We start from the raw sequence: 19,277 nt of genomic DNA, 5'->3' as shown, positions 1-19,277 counted from the left end.
CCTCCCAGCTACAGCCTCCTTTCAGGCAGTTGTAGAGAGATGAGGTCTCCTCTGAGCCTCCTTTTCTCCAGGCTAAACAGCCCCAGCTCCCTCAGCTGCTCCTCATAGGACTTGTGCTCCAGACCCTTCCCCAGTCTGTTGCCCTTCTCTGGACATGCTCCAGCACCTCAATGTCTTTCTTGTAGTGGGGGTCCCAGAACTGAACACAGGTGTGGCTTCACTGGTGCCACAAACAAAGGAAAACTAGTTCCTCCCTAGCACTATAGTGCAAGAAGATTGGATCTTATGGAACAGTTGTTTCTCTGTGTTTTTATTAATTAATATTTTATATAATGCTGATTCAGCCCTCAGTGGTGATCTAAAACTGTGGTGATTCAGCCTTTAAATGCTCTTCCACAAACCCTGCTCTCCATACCCAGTGTCTGGAGGACTTCTGCTGGCCCCTTGCTATGGAAGGCTTAAATGTGTGGGAGAAATGAGCCTTGGAGAGTAATGCCTGCAGAGTGAGGTACTTTAAATATACAACATAATTCACCAATCAGGTAGCAAGGGTGATGTCCACCACTTTGTGGGTTTTTGCTTCACACTCTCCTCTCTTTCACAAGCAGAAAACCATGACAGAGATATATGTATAAACAGGGAGGTTGAAAATGAATCACTTTTTCCAGAGGAAGCTGATAATATGAGGGATTTAATATTGCACATACTCTTACCAGACTTCATCTCTGACTGGCTAGCAGCATCTATGTGGCATTCAGTGCTCCATCTGGTTGCTGTCTGAGAGATGCAAAGATGAAATAGTGAAGACAGAACATCCCTGGAAACAGTCTTTAAATTCTGCCTGGAGCTGTTGATTATCTGTAACCTCACTGGTGAAAGGCATTTTTAAGTGTGTAAAAGCTGTATTGTAGTCGCTAAAGAAAGAATGAAGACATTTAAGCAAGGTATATGTCTGCTACTAAGGAAGTAATGACTTCTTGCATTTCTAAAAAAAGCACAGCTTCAATGATGTATTGAGAGGCTGTGCAAAACAGACATTAATATGCTGTCATTGGGAGCTTAAAGCATACCTTTTTTTTCTTTAGAGAAAGAAAAAGAAGAACAGGAAAAGCAGGAGAAGGAAGAGCAAGAGAAAACTGTAGAACATGCTCCTGTGAAGGAAGCAGACAAAACCAGCCGTACAGGACGACGTCCGAGTCGAAGTGCCTTGTCCAGTCGTAATGATCGAAAATCAGCCAAAAGTCCCCAAAGGACAGATGCACCAAAGGAGAATAAACATCCATTTGCTCTGTATGGGTGGGGAGAAAGACAGACGGATACTGGAAGCCAGAAAACTCACAATGTCTGTGCTTCTGCTTCGGTGAATGAAGTAAGTAAGAACTTCTGTTTCATTAAAAGGCAGTGACTACTTAGTGCCCAGAGATGTCTTAGTATCTAGGTAAAATTTCTAAGGGGTCCCTTTACTTGAATGTATGGAGATTCCAGCAGTAGATCCTAGCAATAAACCTGCAGAGTCTTGAGATGCCCAAATAAGAGTTCTTTACTGTTAGTTGGTTTGGATACTTCCCAGGTTTGACTAATACTTGCAGTTCTAATTACAACCTGGGTGTCGTGTTTCTGGCTGTTACAGTGTTACCAGCAAAACTGGCAGGTATAAAAGTATCTCTGCATTCTGAATTTCGTGGAAACAAGAGAAAAGCAGGTAGCTGGCACCAGGCACCCCACAGCAGGCAGGTATATAAACACTGGGGTATAAAAACACTTGTGCTTTGAAAGAGTGACTTCTGCAGGGGCACCTCCTAGACTAAGAGCCTCACTGAGATGGTACAAACGCTTTTCTGCTAAAATGTCTTGTCTAGCAGCCTGTTTTGGTGGGTTGCCAGTAGGAAACGTTGCTCGCAGCAGAATGGTCTATCAGATGGCTGATGGATTACAAGGCTGGTGTAAATATTACCAAAATAGCACAAATAAAATTCATGTGGTCATGGACAGCACCAGGATTCTGCTGTACTGGGGCTCTGTTTCCTGGCTTAGAAACAGCAAGGGAGTGTTATAACAGATCCATTTCTTTCTTCTCTATAACTCTCCTAGGCTGGTACAACATAATCATTAATGCACCCTTGCCAGCGTCTTGTTTTACTTATCTTACTACTAATGTACAGTCTGAATCTATGACACAAATACCTGAGGACTGAGGTGGGGGTTGTCATAATGTGCAGGATGGAGCTGGCCTTTAACGGGCTGTCTTGGAATGGGTTTGAAGCCCAGGCTTTTCCTTCCTGGACAGCTCAACCCTTTGAGCAAAATGAGGAACTTGGGCCTCTCAGCTTTGGAAAGAAGCTGCCTTTCTTGATAATGCACACTAATGCAGAATTGATAAGTTTTGTTCAGTGCTCAAAATAGTTGACTGGTGCTTTATGTTGAAGCCTAGAAGAGGCTGAAGCCTGACTTGGGCAGATATATTTCTACTTTATCTTAGACTTCTAACATTTCTTATGCTAGAAACAGTAATGCAACACCTCAGCTTGGGTCTTGAGTTTGGACTGAGTGGGCAGAACACTCCTGAAACACTCCCAATTATGTAGTGTTTTGTCACTGAGGATGTTTCTTTATGTATGACTACTTACAGCCTGCTCGGGTTACTTGTCTTTGCATGCCTGAAAGGTGTTACTTTTTCCTAACTGAGATGGGAGACAGAGTTTTCAATCTGGAGATATAAGCAAGCAAACATAGAGACTGACTCTTCATATTAAATTTTGGGGGGAATATAATTCATTAATATAAAAATGTATGTAATTGTGTGTTCAGCATATTGTTCAAAATTAAGATCTTTAGTCTCTAGTAAGGGATCCTCCAGGGTTTGGTCTTACTAATATGGCTTAGGTTTTAAGGGATGCTTGGGCATATTGAGGGGTGTTTAAGATTTTAAATGATAGAAATAGAGAATTGAAGGTTTTAGAATACATCTGAGTAAGACTATGAAACATTCGAGATTTTTGTAATCATTTAATAGTTTGAAATGTGAAAGATAATGCAGAACAGAATTTGAAGCACTTTTCATGAAAAAAAAAATCTGTGTTCAGTTAGTGGTACAAATTTCAGAAGAAAATACAACCTCGCTCACAATCCCTGTTCCTTCAGGATGGGGACTGGGACAAATAAAAAGCGATCCTCGTCATTCCTGACAGGTTCCTAGGCTGTTTTCCTTCTGTAATGGTGACTCTGGTCTTTTAGATTCACGAATCTGCTCTACGAGCAAAGAACAGGAGACAAGTGGAGAAAAGGAAGCTTTCTCAGAGGCGAGTGCGATCAGCAGAAGCAGAAAACACTTGGCGAACAAAGCCCTCCCCACCAGACAACCCCTGGATGACAGAGTACATGAGATGCTACTCAGCAAGAGCTCTCTGAACCCGGATTCCCTTAGGCATCCTCAGAAGAAGTTACGCATATCAGGACACTGGTGCAAGGAACCAAACTACTTATGCAAGGTTTTTATAGGGAGTTTCCAGCTGTTAAAATATTTGTTACAATGTTTTTATCTTGGCTACCTACCTCACAGTGGGGTGTATCCTTGGAGCCATAACATTTGAAGAGGCTTTTAGATATAACTACCCAAACTTTTAAATAATTCCCCTTTTGGGAATTTTTCTAATGCTTCAGTTAGCTTGTTTTGAGGGTGGGAGGGGGAACCTTAGCATACAGGGAGTCAAAGCAAACACTTTTTTGATCATGGTTACAAATAATCTGTTTTCCCTTATTTGAAGTACAAGTCATGGGGAGATGGTATTGGGGAAAGACTTTAAAGGAGTGATGGAGGTGCCTTTGTATTTATAAAATGATTTAACACTTTTATGAAAATAAGCATATGAAGACAGGCAACAGGATGCCAGTATGTCTGGTAATTAGCACTAATAAATGTAGATGCTTTAGGCAGACAAATACCAAGCATTGTCTGTATACAGAAACTTCAGAAACAACAACAAAAAAACCCAAACAAAACCCAATCCTGTTTGATTAGTGAATCTGCTGATGCTAACATTTATCACTGTTTCTAAGGTCATTAGAATAAACTACTCATTTTCAGGGCAAGAAACAGCTACAGGATGGTTTTGCTGTAGCTGTTCCTGTTGTACCAAAAAACTAATGTAGACAATCATTATCTGATAGCTGCCACTCAATAAGCAGTTACTTGTCCTACAAACATAGAATTGTACCACTGTACTATCCTTGTGGTCACACTTAGTCTGTACTTAATCATGTAAATGCATTTATTGAAGGAGAGGGCTGGCTCCTTTCTGGTGAGGTCTATTTTTAACACTTCAGAGTATCTATTAAGCTCAGTGGGGGTCAGAGTGCAATATGCATTCCACTTGGAGGTATTGTACAAGTATATTGTTAAAGGGTTTAAACTTGAAATTTGTGTTGATAAAACTTGCAGATGAAGTCCTGAGAAACTTGCTGCCTCTTGAAATTGGTGCAGAGCCCCTCACTTGTGGGGGGATGGGGAGGGGGTAAGGGCTAGGGAAAGGAGGGGTGTATCCTTTAGTAAACAAGAACATATAATGAAGTTTGAATACTTTTGTTTTGTAGGTCCTACTTCTACATAGTAAGACATTGTGATATCCTTGGTGGTTTTGTTTCCCTCAGGTGGCTGTAAATTTTTTTTTTCAGTTTGCTAACTACGCTTTAGGCAGATGATTGCTGTAGTTGTGAGCTTCAAAGTTTTGTTCAGATGTGTAGTGTGTTAGTTACATATGTTGGTTATCTCAGTTTCGTTGTTTTGAAGCTTGTGCTTTACAGGCTGGACACTTTCCCACAGGAAGCATACTTGCACTTCTGCAGCAGAAACCTGCATTAGTTTTAGCTTCATTCCACAATCTCAGTGAGTAAGCAGGACTCTAGAACTACTATTGCAACAGAGTACACATGCTTAGTGAAAAGTCTGATTGTGCTCTTGAAGAAAGTAATATTGTGCAAAGGGTCCAAGCACTGCTGCCTCCTAGTGTCTATTACACCACTAAAGGTTTCATTACCCACAATTTTGTTAAGATATCCTAGAATCTATGAAATTATAATCTGCGCTTTTTTAAAAAACCTGTCTTTTAAGCATAAAGCTATAAAATACAGACAACTCTTGTTGAAGGCTACCTATTTAAGATCTTACAGCTTTTAAGTCTGGGAAAGCACAGTATGATTAAGAACCCCTGTATTTCAACTGCTACCTAAAGTACAGGCTAGAACTTCCTGAAACTTTAGAACAGTGCCCCAAACTGGGGAAAACCATTCCAGAGGATGCCTTTACTCCATATGAGATTCTTTTGATTTCCTTTTATGTTGTTTTCCTCTTTAAATAACTGCTGTAAATATGCTTAGTTTGCTTCTGATGCTGTTGCAATTCCAGAAGCCACTCAAGCTTTGAACAACAGTGTCAAAGCACCAACTCAGTAGTGTTTAACAGCCTTATTCAATAAAAACTTGCCTGTTCCTGTTGCCCACAGGCTTTGTAGGCTTTATGTAACTACAGCAGATGGATTGTGCCCTCAGTGCATTTTGTCACATTCACACTCAACAGTTTCCTTGATTGTGTAGGGCAGGACTCGTCTTGCCACGCTTTCGAAGACAGCTTCTACAGTTCTCTCTTCCCACAGGGAATGGAGGAGCTAGGATGACTATGTGCCTGCCTTAAGTACCCATATTTGGATAAGGTGTATCTCCCATTAGGTGTTGGTGTTTTCAATAATTATCGGAGGCTTAAGTGTCTTCTGCCTTGGATACTGGGAACCAAACTTAAAACATCTCCAACAGGCCGGTTTAGGTGTTCAGCAGAGTATGAAAATTTTCAACAGCACCAAGGCTGCTGTATACTGAGGAAATTGTCTAGCTCTAATCCTTGTCTGGTCAAGAGCTGTCCCTCACAAAGATCATTTACTAGAAGACAGCAGAGACACTGATAAGGTCTTGTGAGTTGTTGCTGTTGTGTTTTTTCAAATGGTCAGTAGCCAAAACAATCCTGGGTGCTATGTTGGTACTATCGGGGTTTAGGTAATACAATGCCTGAAGTGAGGAGTAAATTATTCTGCAAATCAGGTAGCCTTCCTGCATTTGGGCATTACTTGACTAAAAAGCTACTATTTTGCTTAGACTACAGGAAATAGTATAGTTCTGATCACTGCAACCTCTATGTGCAAAGTATTTGGCCTGGAAAACTGCTGGTGTTTTGATGTCAACAAATGAAAAGCCAGTTGAATTGTAAAGCAGAACTTTCCAGATGTAAAAGCTTTAACTGTATTCCATAGATTCCTACAGGAGGTGGCCATTTTGCTTCAAATTGGACTCACTAGAAAATAGAAAACCTAGTGAATGTCTCCCTATCAATTAAGGAATTTCTGAACTTTGTCTTGCATGGACTCTTGAATTTAGCCAAGCGGTGAACACTTCTCACTCCTGTTTTAGAAATAAAACTTTTTGCCAAGAACACAGTAAATACTCAATTGTCCAAAGTCTTCATTAAAATTACTGTTTATTCCTTTATGTTTCTGAAAGTACTTAGCTAAGTGGAGCAAGAGTTTTACAATATATTATGCTGCAGTTTAACTATAGTGTTGTGAAGACTAGTGTTTAGAGTGTAAAATGTTACCATGCACCCTGCCTAAGAATGTCCTGTAAAATACAGTAGCATGCCTGTTCAGTCACTGCTGTCACATCTTTGCAACTATGAAATACAGACTTTTTCACAGGAAGCTGAGATAGTCAAGGTGATAGCTAAACTTAGAGCCAACTTCAACAAAACTGAGGGACAGACCTGAATTTCTGGTAAGAATTTTATCCAGGTAGCACATGCACATTTAAATTGAATTTTTAACACATAGGGAAGCGTATCTGTTCTCATTTTTTATGGTATAATGTAGTGCCACTGAACTATGAAGGCCTGACTTTTTTTTTACTGTGATAGGGACCAAATGCTAGCAATCTGAGAGCCTAATGGTAACCTGGATGTTCCAGTTTCTTTTCCAGCTCAGTGCACTCAGCAGCAAAGCCATAAATGGAGCCTGACTCAACACCTTGACAAGTAGCCTCATGAAATTAGGGGTACAAGTAAATGGGAAGCTGCCTCAGCTATTGTTAGCACTGAATTCACTTTAAAAACAATAGGGAAATACCATCTAAGCTTGAAGCAATATGTGTTTTTTAAAATTTTTAAACAGTATTTGTTTTTAATGCTTCTGTATTGTCTATTATTAATAGTGTAGTGTCAACTTGTACATGTGAATAAAATGAGTGACACAAAGTGCCTGGACTGCTTGTACTGTGCTTTTTGGGGTCTCAGATTTTTTTTTTCCCCCCTTACAGGGCCCTTTAGTCCCTGCATGCAAACTGTGGCTTCTGCTTGTCCCAGATATTATCTCCTAGAATGTAACTGACAGGCTTCTGTAATGACTAAGGTCGGGTATGAAGTTAGATTACAGTTACCATTCCAGTCTCTTATGTTCCTCCTGTAACTCTCCCAGAGATTCTTAACACCCTTTCCCAACTTGAATCACATTTTTACCCCTACTGTGATAAGAAAAGAACCCAGCTGTAAAAGCTATCTGAAATGCTATGCCTTTGAGAACATGAATTTAGAGCTTGGGAAGAAAAAGGGTAACAGATAAAAACAGGAAGCTGTATCACTAAGAACAGGTATACTCATGCAAACAGGAAAAGTTAAGCTATTAAGTGTTGGCTACACTAAAATTCTCTGCCATGGGTTCTACAATAAATGAATATTTTTACTCCGTGGGTTTACAATGTATTTCTTGATATTTTTATAGGGTTAATTCTTTTAGCATATAAAATATAATGGAAATGAGGTACACAGAAAAATCAGGTTTTTCTGGGGCATTCACTTTTTATAGGACCTACTTGAGCCATACTGCATACCTGGTTGAATACAAAGAATGGATAAGATGGGACAGCTGTGAATTCTGTGTGAGTTGCCTAACAGTCACGTTATTGACTCCACTTACCAGACAAAGCTTGCATAAGTAAACAGGATTTGGTGTAAGACACCTAGAAAATCAAGGAAGAATCTTTATTTGGTGCTAGATACAAGCATTAAATGAAATAGTGTAGGCCAACAGACTCATTAAAAGGCAAGACACAGACTTTAATAAGACATTTAAATCTCTTAATGGGCTGAACAGCTAAAGCTCCACATCCAATGAAACCTCAGCTATAGGTACCTGGTGGTACTTTATGTAAAACTTCCAGCCATCTTGCTTTGGTAAGGTAAGAATTTTACCCTAAAAACATACATAACCTATTTATCATTTACTGTTCAGGTGAGCTAGGTTTGGTTTGCTGTGTCAACAATAATGCTAAAGCTTGAAATCTACTCTAGGGCTGATATTGGCATGATGTTTATTTTTAGAAATAAAAGACCCTCAGAGGAGCTATAGTAAACAATAGAGTTTGCACTGCTGAGAGCTATTGCTTCCAATAGTATTTCTCTAAGGAGCCTATAGTAAACAATAGAGTTTGCACTGCTGAGAGAGAGCTATTGCTTCCAACAGTATTTCTCTAAGGAGTTGCAATTTTAGAAAATTTATTTTTAGAATGTCAGCAAGATATGCAGCATAAAAGGCTGAGATACTACAAAACACGCACATTAACCAGGTTAATGTGTATACAGTAAGAGTATACATTAAAAAATGGTAAAAACATGTTCAAACTCATTATAATGACACTATTCTTTCCTTCCAGGGAGGAAGGGGACAGCTTTAAGACAGTTACTGAAAGAATAAAACTGCTTACTGCTTTTTAAACCAGAGACACTTGACCAAAATGATCATAAGAACCAAGTAAAAAAGAGGCCAGTCTTGTATGTAAAAGGGACAGAAAGAAGAAAAAGGCCAGTCTTGTATGTAAAAGGGACAGAAGAAAATCCCTGTGAAACCCCTGAAATTTCTATTTATAAGCAACAGTCCTCTGCTCCTTTTCAACTGCTACTGTAATAAAGGAAAGAGGTTTTCATCAACAGCCAACACCCCTTCCACCCCTCTTAACAGTGACAGGAGAGCAACCTTTAACTCTACTTGTGCTGTGCCAGTGCTCAGCTTTTGCCAGCATGCCAAGAAACCTGACTGGGTTGTGGAATGGTGTGTGGTGGAACAGACTACCCAGTACCTCATCTTTTCCCAGCATTCCAGAACTGGGTTGGGGTTTTGGAACCAACACCCTCCCCAGCTCTGGCAGACAACACATCCCAATTAATAACTGGCTATTTGGACTGGTGGAGGAGACAGCTCCATCCACCTTCCTAGTCCAGAGGACTTGCTTTTGGTAAGCATTTGCAGTTCTGAAAGCCAAACTGAACTGAATGAGGATTAAGACAGGTAAATTTCTTCAGAGTTCTCAGATGTTCTTGAAAATACAGTTATGCTGCTTCAAAAAACACTTCACCCTCTTACCAGGAAGAGAATACCATTGTGAATAATTGTTATCAGTTCTGTAACAAATCCAATCCTAAATACAACAGAGGAGTGATATAACATTGAAGTTTTTGGACCCAACAGCCTTTTTAAACCTAAACCCAGGCTTTTCAAGTACAAAGCATGCTTAATTCCATTTAATTCAGAGACAACCTAAGGTGCATACTTTTCAGATAAGCATCCATTTGAACCAAAAATGTCAGGACAAAGGGAATAAACACAAGTCTCATTTCATGAAAGATGGTATAGCTCGGTGTAGCATTCTTGCTCTGCTCTTGTGCTTTAACTTGCCTTTTCCACCTTGACATATCAGGATACAGAAGTATGGGTCATAACCACACATTAAGAATTGATCCTGTCACCAGCTTGTTAGAATGTGGCAAACTGAGTAGGAAAAAATAAACCAACAACCTCCCACTGACAGGTGCCAGTGGTTTTATAATTCAGCCTGTAAATACAAACTATTGTGCAACAAACAAACGTGACAAAGCCTACCTTGTTTAAATTTGTTTATATGGTAAAAAAATAAAATATTAAACTGCTTATAGTGCAACATTCTAATAGCATACATAAGTATACCATGCTTTGTAAATTTACTATTACATTATTTACAGTACATTGCAATGCTTTAAACTAGAGGTGAAAGAACAAAAACAGGTAATGGAAAACATTTACATACAGGTCTGAATCTTAATATTGTCCACCAAACTACCAAGTTTGCTTTGCAGACTTGTGTGCTGTGCACATTCCTGCCCCCTACCACAGGACACCTTTCTGTCAGCGGTGGTCTGCTCTGCTTGTAGATAGTGGAAAGATGTTTTTAAAAACTGCATAGCCTTCAAGCTTTTCTCTTTCTTCAAACACCACTTGCAAGGAGAGCTGTAAAATACACAAGAACTCCATTAATTACCCATATCTGATCCATCTGAAAAGTAATCTCTTGAAATAAGATCAATAAATATTCATTTCTGTAGAGCCATACCAAAGCTGAACTAAATTAAAGCCCTTTTCTAGCAGTCTCTTAGTTGAAGAATAGCATTTTGTAGGAGGAAAGCAGTTCAAGAATTCCTATCCATTATTTAAAATTCTGAGCTTTAATTGGGAAATAAGCTCCCAGAACACAGGAAAAAATATGAGAATGTAGAATTATGTGCTGCCTTATTTAATGTTCTATAAAGCTTCTGCTGTCTGCACTGCTCAAGCTGATGAATGACTACAGCAGAAGTGATGCAGTAACTACGCCTGCAGTACTTATTTAATTTGATATCACTGTCCTTGTATTAGACAAATAAGGATTAATTACATCAGAATAATTAACTACACAGGGAGAAAGAACTGTGCTAAGAGCCACTGCATACTGCAAGGAGTTATGTAAAATCCAGTGAATACTGAGAGGTGTCTTAAGGACAACTGTTTATAAGAAAGACTAACCACAGAGCTGTTCTTAGGAGTTTATGTCACTTTTATGTCTCTTCCCCTACAGCTACTATAGGGAAAATTTTTTTCCTCACTTTCTCTGAAAAACATCTTTGGAAGACTTTAGAACACTGCACACATGCTTCCTAGGCTGCAACAGCCCCAGAAGAACTACTTTAGATGACAGCACTGCTTGAGCAGCAAATACTATTATTCTCTTGTTTACATTTCTGCTAATAGCAGACAGAAATCAGAATAACTTCAGGCTGCTTTTAGGTATGGGCAAAAAAGTCAGTGGAAGTTTGAAATGTAGTATTATCTTTAATTTTTGAGTCTCAGTGTTTAAGCCTCATATTTTCACTTTATAATAGCTTAGGACAAGATACTGTACCACACATTTTGTGAATGCTCATTTCTATTAATGTTTGTTCTCAATGCAACAGAACTGATTCACTTTCTCTACAGTGCATTAGGTAGCTATTAGGCCCATAATGCATTTCAGGAATTGAGAATTTTAAAATGTTTTCCACAGCATTACTCAGAGTAAGCTAAGATCTAGAAATACTTCAGTAAGAGCACTAGTCTTCCTTTAGTGACCAGATGAGAGAAATCAAACTATAAAAACCCAAATCCACCCTACTGTGCATTATTTCAATAGATTCTCTGTAACTTTACAGGCTAACTGTGGAAAAGCCAAGCACTCAATACAGCACATTTATGAAATATGCTAATTTGCCCACCACCCTGAAATTATTTTGTAACCTTACCTTCTGTATCTAAAGTAAGTATTTGGGATTTTGTATTTTGTTTCTCTAACACCCACATTCTTGAGCACTTTGTGCTTGTGCTCTACGTGGTGATCTCAGCTGTCTCAAGGCAGCATCTCCATACTGAATACCTGAGCCCATTCTTTCTGGATCCAATTCTCCTGATAAGAAACAAAATGGTCACAAGAACATAGATCATGTGCAAATAATATATTCCAAATTAACTGATAACATTAGATAAAAAATTGCATAACTACATTCTGATCTATTTATTGAGAGATTATCTCAATTCTGTCTACTTTTAGGCAATTTCAAACCTGAATCACTTTTCCCTCTAATTTAACCATGTGTCCTTGATCATGATGACAAAGCAATCTGTCTCAGAGTTAGGCTGCAAACAAGAAATGCATTTGCACTACTTTGAACAAAAGAAGAGTCTAAAATGTTTTCTGCAAACACAGTTAAAAACTTCCTTTCAGAGGCTCATAAGCAAAGAAAATAGTACTGTAGACATCAAATGGATCAATCTGATAGAATTCCAAAAAGAACTGCCCCCAGGGAAAATGATCAACCTCCACAACTCCTGGTATCCATTTCTGCCTACTTCATACCCTGTGCCTTCAGAACTGTTCTTATGGCTGTACGGTGGTCTGGCCAAGATTAGAATTACTTAATCTACTTAATCTTAAAAAACCAACCAACCAGGAATCCCTCTGAATCACTTATTTGGGTTCACTGCACATATGAGCCCTTTGTTAAGTTAGCCAATGGCACCATGTTGAAGGGACAAGTGGATAGCGCCAGAGCTGAGCTGTTATTCAGAAGACTTTGATTGAACTACAGGAACAGACCAGAAGGAACCTCATTTATTTCAGCAACTACACATGCAGTGCTCTGCACCTGTGGTGGAACACAGAGAAGCACAGGTGTGGGCTGGGGACCGAGTGGGAAGATAGCAGCAATTGTCAGTACTGGGACACGTTGCCCAGAGGGGCTGTGGAATCTCTGTTCTAGCCCTTGGCAGCTTGCTCTCATTTTGAACCTGAATGTGCTTTAAACAGCAGGCTGGACTAGAGATCTCCACAGGTTGCTTACAGTGTCCATTTTTGCATGATTCAACGGATATGTGCTGGCACAAAAAAACCCAGGAGCAGTTCACAGAAAACAAGACTTAATTCTGTGGTGGCAATGTCTCTTGAAAGCAGTCATGGAACTACAGTATCACGAGAAACTCTCCATACATTGTTTTTTCATTTGGGTTTTGGGTTAGTTTAGGTTCTTTTTGTTTATTTGTTTAAAGTGAAAGCTGCTGTTTGGCATTGATTTGATGCGGTAATCAGAAAATTCCTATGAAAACATCACATTTTCATCGAAAAATTTGTCTTAGGCATTTGAAACATGTAATTAGAATCTGAGACAGACTTTTCAATATGGCCAGTACTTGAAACTTTGAAGATACCAAGCAGCTAGAAAAGAGGAAAACTGGAATGCAAATTAGCTGTAATGACATCTAACACACAGGAGCCTGTCTCCAACAGAAACCTGCCCACTTGTGTTGAGAAGCTTCTGGTGTATTTCTAGATCTGCAAAAGTAAAAATGATTTCAACTGAGAGGCAGGAAGGTCACTTCAGAGAAACAGTTGCTAGGAAACATCCCTGAAATTTTTAGTACTACTGTTCATACTCTCTCTCATACTGCATTTCCTGTTATATATGAGAAGCAGAATTAAAAGTTATGTCTGCCCTGATACTAGGTTTCTATTCAGGAGTACAAAACTGTCTAATGGCAGGCTTGGTATTTGTAGGGATGCAGCAACCCACAGAACACACAATTTACACTCAGACCTGACTGTTAAGGTATGCATCACCCACAATTCACACCACCACCCCTTTTTGGATACTTCCATGTGCACTTTTATTAGTTTTCACATTAAAAAAAAAAATTATAAAGCTTAATTTACCTGATTCAATTTTATTGAGTATTTTCCTTGCACACTGTACAAAGGCCTCTTCGACATTTTCCCCCGTTAGAGCACTTGTTTCCAAGAACATCAGCTCTGCATTTGACACCAAAAAAAAAAAATCCTCAAAACAAGTCTGGAATACCAGATATAGCAATTCAAAACATGAAAACTAGGAGCAATAAAAATATTTCTACAGACATCTACAGTCAAAATACATGGTCCAGAAAAACTAACCTTTGATGGGAAAACCACAGAAAACATCCTCTAAAATTTACACATGGACCTTAGAATGCTGGAACCCAAAGATAATAACCCGGGCTGTGCATGCAAAACAGCGCTTGAAACCAAACTTCATACAGTTTCCCATTAATAGAGGTTATATTCAATACCAAAGTCAATAGCCAGACTTGGTAGAAAAGACTTTAATTGATTTACAAAGTCAAAACCAGATTTTGCTGATGGCAGGACTGCAGCACAGAAGCTCAGACCGAGACTGGCTTTAGCTGGCACAGAAACATGTCCTCAGACTGGAAATCCTGAATACTACAGACCAGGTAATAGTCCTCTGGATCCACACCCTACACTGAACTCAGCTTTCCATGAGTAAAAGTCATTGCTTCAAACTGCAGCACACCCCATACAACCTTGTCTATTATCTACAGAATCTTTAAGATGCTTAAAAATAGGAATTTATGTTCTTCATTTTCTCCTCAGCCCTTTGGAGGCAAGGCAATACCTGAAGTTGTAATACATCTCCTATGGAATATATCTCCACACAGAGGATAAAGGAGCAGCTGCGACTGGAAGAATCACTGGTAATGAGACTTAAGTAGTACATGTAGTTTGCACTGCAGACACTGCCTCTCTGGGCCTCATGTACTGACAGAACCCCTTTCTGCAGACAAGGTACAAAGTACAGCTTAACTGCACAGAAATGTTAATGATTTGAAGTACTATGCATTTTTGAATGCTACGTGAAGGTTTTGTACTACTTACCGTTTTCCTGTGCAAACCGGGATGCTTCTAAAAAAGTGACCTCACGATCTGCATCAAGATCCTTTTTGTTTCCACACAGTATTATCACAATATTTTGACTTGCTAACATTCTTGCATCTGTCAACCAATTAGTAAGTGCATTGTAGGTTTCTCGGCTGTGTAGGAAAGAACATCCTTTATTAGGACACACTTATGTCTCCTGAACAGATCACCGAATTAAAACTCAGAAGGCAAATCGGTGTTTGTGGCAAACAACAAACTGCTGGTAGTCAGGCAAGGCACCTACACATCTCAGTGTGCCACTGATAAACTGGGAAGAGTATCAAATGCCTTCATGAAACTATTTAAAAGCTTGAGTTTTTAAAAATCAAAATTAAATCAATCACAAAATATAAACACACAATTATAAATCACCGTGTTAATGTGAAAAGCTAAAATTTTAAGCTCTAATCTAGTTTTAACCTTTTGTGCATGATATTTTGGGATAACAGAATGAGATATTGTTCCACTTGGAATTCAACTGATACTTAAATTACCAGTGGGACAGTTAGAATTTACAAGGCTTGTGTAGATGCGCATGCCTTAACTTTCACACCGCTGTCAGGACCTACACTGCAGGCAGTCACCCTGCACACACCATTTGTCATTGTCACAGTGGTCAGAGAGAAAGCCTTCAAGCAGCAGGACTGACAGATGACTCCAGCTGACCTTAAGCACAGAACACAGATTTCAAAGCCTGCTGAGAGAATCCTTCACTCACAGGACAACAAGCAGCAATCTAGTGAACCACCATAAAGCAACACAAAACTCATCTGACAGATATCAGTCAATGGTGGCAGGAAGAATGTGGACATGTGTAATGGTAAGGTGTTTTATTGGCTGCCCATAATATTAAAATATTAAAAGATGCAGAAATGAACAGAATTTTGGGCTACAGTTAAGGAATTTGTATGCAGAGCTAGATTCTCCAGAGGATGATCTTCTACCCCAGCACAATAATCAGCAATTTCCACAAGTAAGGGTGCAGTGCCTTGATTAAGGATGGCTGAAGCCCGCTCTTGTTTCTGTGGCAAGGCTTGCTGAGGGAGTGGCTGTGTGTAATCCACCATGGTTAGATCAGCAACTTGGGAGCCAATCTCCACAAATTTGTGTAACCCTTTAGGATTGTTCACATTTATGACATTCACATATCTCATGTAAGCAAGTTCCAAAACCTAAATACGCACTGATACAGAAGTACTTCTTATACTTCCCTTTCTTCCTGCCCAATCTCAATTAGAGCATTAGGTATTTGGAAAGGAATCATTGTGCATTGATGGAATCTGGCAGTCTACGAGCAAAAGAGCTGCTGGCTTTCTTACCTGGTTATATCATAGACAAGCAAGGCACCTGCAGCCCCTCTATAGTAACTCCTTGTTACAGACCTGAAACAGAATTACAAATATACATTTCTGTGGTGCCTTCGCTGTTTAAAATCTGGGTTAATACAACATAATCTGTATTATGAAACAGAATTCTCATTTACATATTTAAAACAAAACATGTTTTTAGACAATGTTATCAGCTGTGCAGCAGCAGACTAATTACAACTATGATTTTGATGAAGCACTTTCATTAAATATAGCTGCACAAGGATTCTCAAAGTCCATTATGACCCATGTGCTCCTGAAAGTACACAAATCATCATAATCCATGACCAGATACAGAACTTGAGGCTGATATCTGGCCAACACACTGAAGAGACCTCATTAATGAAGACTACATATCACAGCCCAGCTTTATCAAGTCAGAAGTATATCCAAAGGACTAGTCTAATAGAAGACATTTACCTGGATTGCTGTCCATTACTCAGACTTCTACCATCATACTCATCTTTGTTAACCAACCCCTCTCCCAAAACAAAGAAACCTCAGGCACACACTCCATTCTCCCAAAAACAGAAAAAAAAAATTGATGTCCTATGTGATGGTGAATGTACCTAGGAACACATTAGATTTTTACTGAGTTTGAGCTATGCCTCAGATGCAGAACACTGTTAAAATACAGCATTAAAAGTACTAAGTTCTAAGCTGACAAATTGATTGCTTTTTCTCTAAGAAACTTAAGATATCTCAGTCTTTCTAGAAATATATTTACCCCAATGAATTTGACTGATTTTTTTTCTTCTCTAATCAAACTGTATATAGAATTACACAGTGCAATTGTTTTCATGCAGATTTTGAACAGTTTACAACTTCCTGACGTTTACTTATTCCAACCAATAGAAGGTCTTCTAAACATAGAGTTGAGCACATACACTTAGTTAAAAAACAATTATGAGTTTGGCTGGTGAACAAAGCTTTTAGCCACCTATTCTACTCATATACCTTAACAGACAATACCCAATGAAAGAAAGGGCAGAACTCAGATCCTGCAAGGCAGCATTGCTCTACTGTGGTCTGTCCAGCTTGGAAGGTTAATATGAAAGAGACAAACAATTCCACTGATGAAGAAGCTTTGCCTAGTAACAAGCAGAGATAAATAATATCCACCACTCACAGCAGCAATTTAGTAACACTTAATAAAAGTCTGAAAAGCATACCTGAACCTTTCTTGTCCTGCTGTATCCCATATCTGCAATTTTACATATTTACCACCAACATTTATGATCTTTGAACCGAATTCCACTCCTATAGTATGATTTGAGTCATCTTTGACTACAGAAAAAAAAGAAATAAAATCAGACTTATTTGAAGAATATTTAGAGTGAATAAACAGCTTTTACATAAAACTGTTTAGGTATTATCAAAACTCCTAAGTGTTCAAATTACAAACTACTTCCTGAACCATCAAATTTAGTGTCACTCATTAGCCTACTGCCACCACACAGAAATAAATGTTCTTACAATTTTTGACAGCTTAGACAATTCAAAATTACTACTAGAATGGCCTGCCTTAAATAATTTCCAGTTCACTTTAATAAGTGGCAAGATACTTTTTGTACATTTTTTTCCAACTGTGTTTTCTAATACCTTGATACCATTTAAAATTAAAATTCATGGAATGCAGAACAAAAAAAGACACTGTCTTGTCCATGAATATGCAAGAGCCAATTCTTATTTAATGCACAAAGTTAAGATCCTTGCCCTATGTATGTTGTTGATATCACAGAATCCCAGCAATTTACAGCTGCCCTTACTTGAAGCAAGGGCTTGTTTCGAGTTCACTCAGAATCAAGCCATGTCCCTTAGTGCTTTACACATCAGTACCCTTAAGTATTCCTCAAGAGATAAGGTGACTGTTTGGTTACTGTTTGGCTGAGAAAGGTAACAGTCACCTTAGATTCACAAAGGTTTCTAAATGCATATTTGTTGGATTGTATTAAATGTACAGCCCAACAGAAATTTTTCTTTTATGTTATCTGCTCATTTCTGAATAACATTCACAATGAAATCTCTACCAGTATTTATCATAGACCACAGTCCTTAACAAAGAAAATGTGGTTACTATTTACTTAAAAAGATACTACAGGCTTTCTAAATTGACTCAAGCAATTCAACTTTTCTTTCATCAATTTTTCTAAATATCCAAGTCTCTGCTGTATATCTAGGGAAGCTTGTAGCTGCAAATTATAACTCCCACAAAAAGTAAGCCTATTTTCACCAACATCCTGTTATATTTATTTGAGAGGAATACAGAATAATGCTTCATATTAGGCTTTAGATTAAAGACAAACAGTGAGCAATAGGGATTTACAGCATGGTTCTGAACATAATTCTTTACTAAAATTCTCACCTGTACAAATAAGAGAATTAGGGGAGCTTCCATACCAATAATAGGCACTCATGTAGGCAGAGCCCTTACCTGTGGTACAAAGCAATGAAGAACTCTGACTGTCCTTCACATGTACTTACATTTCTTTTCAATAAATTGGTGTAGCAAACAGGATTTTCCAGTTCCAGCATTTCCTATGACCAAGAACTTAAACAGGAAATCTGAAGATTGAAAGAAAAAGAAAAAAGAAGAAATTGCTAAATTTTAGTATGGACTCACATTTTTATTACAAGACCAAGTTCACAAGCCAACTATTCTCTTGTAGCTGTTATTTCGAAGGGAAGGGAATAGATGACAAAATTAGCAAAATAGCAATAAATCTGAAGAATAATCCAGTGTCCGCAACAGTGATGTCAGACAGCAAGAGGTAAGAATTGTTGTTTATGGAGATGCAAGGAAGACAAAATAAGGTGAAAATGGCCGAATCTGAATTCAATTAAAATAGGCTGAATCACATGTAAATAGTTGGCTTGTATTCCAGCAACCTGTTTCAAAAGTACGTAAGCTATTAACTATAGTCAACACAAATAGATTATCATGTCATTTCTTAAAATCGATACTTTTGGGGAGGGGGTGTTGGTTTGTTTTTGGGGGGGGGGGGGGGGGGTGCTTGTTTGTGGTTTTTTTGGATTTTAATTTTTGTAGGTTTAAAATTTACATTAATTTGAACTTCTCTATTAACAGTTTAATACTCATACTTTGTTTTAATCTTTGTACAGCTGGGACAACTACAGTATTTCTCGACAATATTTAGAGGGAAGAAGTAATTTCTATTGTGGGATGCCTAGTTTCACATTTCCTCCGCATGTTAAATTAATATACATTTATTTCTGTTACCTATTTATGAGCCA

At 38.5% G+C, this 19,277-nt stretch overlaps 2 protein-coding genes across 2 annotated transcripts in view; one reads left to right on the top strand and one right to left on the bottom strand.

Moving 5' to 3' along the window:
* The window catches only part of CCSAP (centriole, cilia and spindle associated protein), a 15,519-nt gene extending 8,230 nt beyond the window's left edge, over positions 1–7,289 (top strand). Inside the window, exons 2-3 of the mRNA XM_017745379.1 lie at positions 1,086–1,369; positions 3,235–7,289. Of these exons, the coding sequence (XP_017600868.1) occupies positions 1,086–1,369; positions 3,235–3,408 (458 nt within the window). The 3' untranslated portion in view covers positions 3,409–7,289. The remainder of the gene's footprint in view (positions 1–1,085; positions 1,370–3,234) is intronic.
* A 1,278-nt stretch (positions 7,290–8,567) lies between these two features.
* Positions 8,568–18,627, bottom strand: RAB4A (RAB4A, member RAS oncogene family; the record flags this gene model as incomplete). The annotated part of the gene is made up of 7 exons (XM_017744871.1): positions 8,568–10,349; positions 11,654–11,814; positions 13,615–13,710; positions 14,614–14,768; positions 15,975–16,037; positions 17,195–17,309; positions 18,507–18,627. Coding segments are annotated over 6 exons (666 nt in total), but the record flags the coding sequence as incomplete, so codon positions are not given.
* Between the last annotated feature and the right edge of the window lie 650 nt (positions 18,628–19,277).

Source organism: Corvus brachyrhynchos, unplaced genomic scaffold, assembly GCF_000691975.1.
Source record: "Corvus brachyrhynchos isolate BGI_N302 unplaced genomic scaffold, ASM69197v1 scaffold70, whole genome shotgun sequence".
Classification (NCBI taxonomy): domain Eukaryota; kingdom Metazoa; phylum Chordata; class Aves; order Passeriformes; family Corvidae; genus Corvus; species Corvus brachyrhynchos.
Note: the sequence above shows the minus strand (reverse complement) of the source record. Positions and strands in the feature narration are given on the sequence as shown.